The 7,170-nt window shown below is 41.4% G+C and overlaps 1 protein-coding gene across 1 annotated transcript; it reads left to right on the forward strand.

The window, feature by feature from the left end:
- The first annotated feature begins 4,182 nt into the window (after positions 1-4,182).
- Positions 4,183-4,719, forward strand: LOC122077993. The gene has a single exon (XM_042643873.1). It carries the CDS (start codon positions 4,183-4,185, stop codon positions 4,717-4,719), a length of 537 nt encoding a protein of 178 aa, XP_042499807.1.
- The last annotated feature ends 2,451 nt before the right edge of the window (positions 4,720-7,170 follow it).

Consider the following 7,170-nt stretch of genomic DNA (forward strand, 5'->3'; position numbering starts at 1 on the left):
AAGGGCTCAGTTTAGTCATAACATTCTATCGGTTGTCAAAAGGCAACTTAGAGATTATTTTCAAATTTCTCCCACTGCCTCAATTGGAAAGTACTTGGGCATTCCGGTCTTTAGTGGCAAATTGACTAAAACCCATTGTGCGGATCTGATGGATCGGGTTTCCCAGAAGCTTAGAAATTGGAAAACTCAATATTTTTCGCCAGCAGGGAAGGTGATTCTTATTCAGTCCTCTCTGTCCGCGCTGCCTCAATATATCATGTCTTGTTTTCGGATTCTGGCATCCACTACTCGTGGTCTGGATTTTGTTTGTCGAGACTTTTATTGGTCAAACAATTCCACTCGCCAAGTGCCTTTGATTGCATGGACTTCAATTTGCAGACCCAAGGTGTTGGGAGGTCTCAATATCAAAAAACCAGTGGCCATCAATCTGGCTCTACTCACTAAAAAAGGTTGGGAGTTACTCGATCCAGTATCCAATTCTCTGTGGTGTTCCATCATGAAGCGGAAATATTTCTCACATGATTCCTTTTTTCATGCACGATGCCTATCGACTGCCTCTTGGGGATGGAAGTCTATTTGTAACACTCAGGATGTCACACCCCGTTCTCACAGAACCGGGCCAGTGACCGAGTTAACACCGGTTAACCCAAACCTGCCAGGATCATCAGATACTGTATTCCACCACAGCATACACACAAGTAATATAAATTCATCAGATCAGCGGAAGACTAAGTTTTACCTGTGAATAATCCCATAAAACTTGATACCCGGATAGTGATACAATAATTATATACATTTGGGCCCGAAGGCATGATATTTACACAAAAAGAATAAAATTCAATTATCAAGTACGTAAGGAAATCCATAAAAACAATCAGAGTACACAGCTCGGCTCGGTATCAAGGCTAGAGCTCAGCTCGGCATTAAGGGTTGAGCCCAGCTCGGCATCACGTAGTAGAGCTCAGCTCGGCCTCAGAAGTGGAGCTCAGCACGGCCTCAGAAATACTGTCCCGCAGCACAACTCTCGCACGAGCAGTCGGTGTCATGCTCTAACTCCCCAGGGGTCCACCAGTCCTCTTCAGGAAACTCGACTGTGGGACCCACCCCGTGCTCCTCAGATGTATGACCTGTAAAATCATCTAAAAAGGGGCGTATACGTGGGATGAGCTCACTAGCTCAGTAAGTGGTAAGTTGGACCAGACAGCAATCCACACATCACAACACATCATATGCACTACATGCCATGCTATACATTTTAAATCACATCCACCTAAGCAACATTACTAAGTCCTTGGTTTTAGTGCTACTACAACCACAGTGCGCGTATACTCCGGGTACGAGCCGCGAACTCCCTCCTGCGATACGCCCATAGGGCTGTCGGAGAAGGCCCACCGTGAGTACTCAGAAAAGTAAAGACAATGTCGTCCACCGGCTCTCAACAGAAATGTAAATGACTGAAAATAAAGGTGCTGACTCTAGCAATTTAAAAGCAGTACGATTGGCCCTCTTGAATGTACCACCGGGGTTACTGACTGTCCTACATGACCCGTCGAGCGTTATGTCTAACCGCCACAGTGACCCGACGACCGCGAGCACTGCTTCCCCCCAATGATAACCCAACACCTTAACCCCTGTTGGGAAGGGTCGTAGCACGGGATGGTGAAAATCCTAATACCGCATGCTCCTATATGACAATAGTACGATTGCATAGTGCCTCCGTGTCCCATTCCACGGGCCACCAATGCACTCGTCTTCAAGCCGACTACGGCATCTAGTCTATCAATGCAACATGCACAATGATGTCCTCATTCAACATATAAACATCTCATTCAATTGGCATTTGGAAAGTAAACATAGCACATATGCACATCAATGTGTGGAATGAATAGTCTACATAGCATATTCATAATGGCATGATTAGACTAGATATAATTAAATGAATGCCAAACAATGCCTTGAAACAATGCCAAACATCCTCTCCCCACTTACCTGTAGCGTACAAGGATTCCCATTCGGGACGGGTGAGATCCGGTGCGAATCGGGTAGGATTTGGTGAACCTAACATAATTAAGCGGGGTTAGTACTTCACCATTTTAGAATCAAAATTAACACGATCCGATGATAAAATCATGTTTAGAATGTCAAAAGAAGGTCACACGTCCGATTTGGCTCCAATCGGACATAAGGATCACCCTCGGGGCCACACGGGTGGGTCAGACAGGTGGGCAGTCTGGCCCACCGGTTGGGACCGGTGGGTAGGGGCCCACCGGTATGGCCCGCCGGTTGGGCCAGGGGTCCCTGCTAGGACCGATGGGTAGGATGGCCCGCCGGTTGGGCCCGAAGGGCCCCCTGCCTTCTCAGGTGGGTGCCCACAGGCGGGTAGGGGCCCACCGGTTGCACCCACCAGTCTTGGCGGGAAACACCCTGTTTCTTCCCAACTTTCTCCATTCTTTGGGGATTCAAATGGGGCTTTTCCCAACCCATTCCTCACACCTTCAAGGTCCTATAGGATGGTTCTAACTTAGATCTAGGTCAGATTCAAGTAATGGGAAACCATGTTACCTTCTTTGATCAAGAACGACTTCAAACCCTTCAAATCACTTCAAACCCACCATGCTTCTTCCACCTTGTCAATATCTCTTTAAATCCTTTAAGATCAACACATAAATCATCTATTAAACCTTAGATTCATTATTTCAAAGGGGATTTACAAGATCTCAAGAAACCATACTCGAATCAAGGGTTTAAAGCTTGGGTACGGTGAATGTTCACAAAACCCAACTTTGCTTTCCTCTAACTGTAGATCTAGAGTTGAAGATCACTCTCCCGGCGCCGGAATGGGAAGATCAAGCTTCGGCACCGCTGAAATCCTTCCCTTCTTCCTCTTCCTTCTCTTCCCTTCTTCTTCCCTTTCTTTTCTCTCTCCTCTTTACTATCCTCACCAACGTACGGGTGACATAAATGGAAAGAAAGAAAAAAAACATAAAGCTATATATATAATTCCTAATTAAGTGAATAGTGCATATGGATGGGTCACTCAGGTGGGTGGGTGCACCCACCTGTCTGCCCACCTGAGGGCCAAAACTTGGGATTTTGACAGGGTTCGGGCCTCGGCACGAACCCCACCCCTGGCACATGATGTAGCATACGTATATACCTTAACATACGGATATAGTACCTACTTTATCCGTACATGGCCTTATGGTAGGTGCATGTACACGGCTTGGGCACTCCCGTCTCTTCTGGCACTGACTCAGACTTGTCGGGCTAGCCGGTGTTTAAGGTCACCCGTGCCATCATAGCCCATAAGGAACCCGCTCTAATTTCCTCTAGCTCGGTTCCTGCATGGTTAAACCGGTTCAACCACGAAATCAGACCGGGTTTAAGAAGCGGGGTATTACACAGGATATTCTCCGTAAGGGAGTTTTTCTTGTCCTGGGGGATGGCCGATCAATCAACCCATGGACCAACTTTTAGATTCCAAACCATTCTCCTACATCCGCTCCTTTCCCCATTCATTCATCTGCCCCCACTTCTGTTCTACAATTAATTGATTCAGTTTCTAGAACTTGGCATAGGGACCTCATCTTTCAATAGTGGCCTCCTGATATTGCTAGATCAATTATTTCCATCTTTATTCCTATCTTCCCTAACCCAGATAAGATGGTGTGGTCTTTTACATCTTTAGGTAGGTTCTCTATGGCATTTGCTTATACTTTAATTACTATAGGAGATTTTGGTTCCTTTTCTTCCCCCTATCCGTGGCACAAAATATGAAATCTTCCCACTGCTCCAAAAATTCAACACTTGATATGGAAGATTTCCGATAATAAGCTTCCCCTTCCGGACCTCCTCATATCGCGAGGCTTCTCAGTGTCTCCTCTATATAAACTTTGTAATATCAGTGTCCAAAACATTGAACATCTCTTTGTTCACTGACCAGCTTCTCTTCAAGTTTGGTCCTTTGTTTCTTCTATTTTAGATCTATCACCTCTTACTTCCCTAGCTGATCTCATGGATAAATTTTGTTTCCATCACTCTTCATATCAGACTTCCTTATAGCAATCCTCTCTCTTATGTAGCATTCTCTGGCAACTATGGGTCGCCTATTGGGATTGGGTCTATCGTCAACATTCCTTTACCATCGTCTCCCTTGTTCGAAAAGCCATCTCTGAGGTGAAAATGTTTTTTCCCTCTCATACCTTCTCCAATTCATCTCCCCTAAGATGGGTTTCTTGGAATCCACTGGACCATGGCTATTATAAGGTCAATGTCAATGGCGCAAGTAAGGGCAACCCTGGGCCTTCAGCCATTGGAGGTATTTGCAGGAACTCTTCTGCATCTGTGGTTGGACGCTTTTCTATGGGTACAGGCATGGTTCATGCTATTGTCGTGGAAGCTCTGGCGATTAGATTTGCTCTCATTTGGGCTGAGGATTTGGGTCTCTCTCATATTGTTGTTGAGAGCGATAACTTGATGTTGGTTAACATCCTCAACCGTTCGTCCCTTGCTTGCCCTTGGCGGATTTCCTCTATCGTTGCAGACTGCTGGCTTCTCCAAGAACGTTTCTCCTCTGTGCTGTTTCGTCATCCTCTTCAAGAAGGAAATGTTGTAGCTGATTTTCTCGCTTCGAGTGCGGCCACTCTTCAGTTGCCGGTTCTTTTATTCACTTCCCCTCCCCCTTCCTTTTACCCCCTTTTGTTAGCGGATTGTGCGTGAACGTTGTTCCCTCGTTTCTAATAAAGTTTACTTACCAAAAAAAAAAAAGTTAAATTCTTGAATGATTTGACATTGGGTTTTTGTTTACCGGAATGTGTTCGACCTTCGCTAAGTTTTGGGAGTTGATGGCAGTTGGCAACAGTCTCTGTACATTGTCGATTTTGGAGTTGCACCCAATTCTTGGCCGACTTCTGTTTCACCGGGGTCGAGGGTGTCTTGCACCAACCTGTGTTGACCACACCCCGTGGCAGCGACTGCCAAGATCGGCCTTTATAGCTTTCGTTTTGAGTTGCATAATCGCCTCGGTTTTGATTTGGGAAGAAGGAAGAGAATATTTCTCATCCGATTCTTTACCAAATAAGGTGAGCTGAACGGATTATTGTGATGATAGATAAACTATAAGGAGAGTCTCCTTTTGGATTTGGGAATTTTTTATTTTTGGTAAGGATTTGGGAATTGAGATACAACTGTAAAGCAATGTCAAGCATTAATTAGAAATAAATTAAAGGTGTTTGAATCCTTGTTACCTATTTGAATTGCATTGCCTATTCCTTGTTAATTAAATAATCATAAAGAGAGTTTGACATATACTCAATTGATATTGTATTTTTTTTTTTTTTTAATCTGTCAAAGGCTGGGATTTGATTCCTATTGGTAATAAACTTCTTCATTGTTTGGATTTTAAAATTTTCTATTAGGGACTGTTTCAAAAGGCTAAAGATTCCATAACAATGGTGATGTGGGGTGTTTGCTAATATACCGCTGTTTTGATGTATAAAATGGTTTTATTAAAGTTAAATAGTCAAGTGTTAAGTGAGGCTTAAAGCCCATGTCAGTTGACTAATGGGCTGAGCCCACAGTTGTTTGATATTAACTTAGCTTAAAGCCCATATCTTGTTTAAATGAGTTAAGTTGGGCTTGAGTTTTAAATCAAGTTAAAACCCATTAAAGGGGTTCACTTGAACCACAAGTCAAATTGAACCGACCAAATCAAATTGGGACTAATGAATCGGGTCATGGTTGAACCGGTCAAGTCAACCCGAATACTCAAGTTGACCAGGATTGACTAGGAAGATTTAACAAAAAAAAAAAAAAAAATCCTAAAGGCTTGTTTGGATTCTTGTTCTTCTTAGGTTTTTATTTAAACTACTTTAAATGTTATTTTAAGGTCAAAGTGAAATATTTTTGCATTGGATTCATTGTTTCGGGTAACATTTAATGATCTAATTTGTTCTATGAAATGTTTCTTTGAAGATTTATATTATGTTTGTTTTTAGTTATAAACCCAAGAGGCTATTGATTAATGTTTTGAAAAAAAAAAAAAGACTATGTTATTAGTCACCGTAAGATCGTGAAAGATTTTATCACTTGGAATGAGGCTTATTTGGTAATAGGCAATCTCCGAATAATGACTAATGAGGTTTTTCAGATTTGTATCATTTCTATTAAGAGTCCCAAGGTATTGTGAATAATAAAATACCATTAGTTATCATGATGTCATTCTGTTATATACTTGGAATGTTGTGGATTAATATTTGACTGGTCGAATCAGTGGGATGATGGAATTGTATACTCTGAAATGTTTTATATGGTTCGATTAGTGGGAGGATGAAATTCAACATTCTATATTGCTTTTAATGTAAGATAAAATGAAATAGAATCAAAGTTTGTTCCAGAAATGTTTGGGACCCAATTTTATTTGTTCCATAATTGTTCTGAGACTCGGGTTTTTTTGTTTCATAACTATCTTGGAATAGTTGTGGTGTTTTGTTTTATTTTCATATCGGCTTTGAAATTATTTTGGGTCATATTTATTGTCCTGATTTTGTTATGGAAAGATTTTTTGTTCTAATTTTCATTTCTATAACAACTTCATGCCATATTACTATCAATAGTAGTGCAAATAACACTTCAAGTGTGTGTTCCCACACATATATTTATGTTATGCATGCATTGATTTATCATTACCGTGATATTGAAAAGTCATTTATGAAATGACATAAGTAGAAAATTAACGATATTTTATACTTGCATGTCATATTTGGAACATCCTATGATGAATGGATAATGTTGGAATAAAACTGGGTGTAAGCTTCCACACATGCTTAGTTGTACAGTAAATTTTCAAGAAACCATGAAATGGTGAGGTGAAATCCACCAAAGTGGTACATCTTATTCTTTCATGATTTTTCCTGGGGCAGTGGTGATATGTACCAAAATGTGATGTCACCCAAGTTAAGAAAAATGACAAAAACCTAGAGGTTTCTAACCCCATAGGTGAAGGGATCTCGAAAGTTATTGTTCTTTTCACAGTAAATATGGATTTGTAAGAGGATCAGTGCATTCTTAACCCAAATGATAGAAATGTAGTTGCGATTTTAACTCTTGTATGGTTTTAGTGACACATTTAAATGTATATTCCTATACACAAATATATCTCAAATGGAAAAA

This window comes from Macadamia integrifolia, chromosome 5, assembly GCF_013358625.1.
Source record: "Macadamia integrifolia cultivar HAES 741 chromosome 5, SCU_Mint_v3, whole genome shotgun sequence".
Taxonomy (NCBI): Eukaryota; Viridiplantae; Streptophyta; class Magnoliopsida; order Proteales; family Proteaceae; genus Macadamia; species Macadamia integrifolia.

Coding starts and splice junctions, on each gene's coding strand:
- LOC122077993 (XM_042643873.1), top strand. CDS start 4,183: ATGTTTTTTCCCTCTCATACCTTCTCCAATTCATCTCCCCTAAGATGG.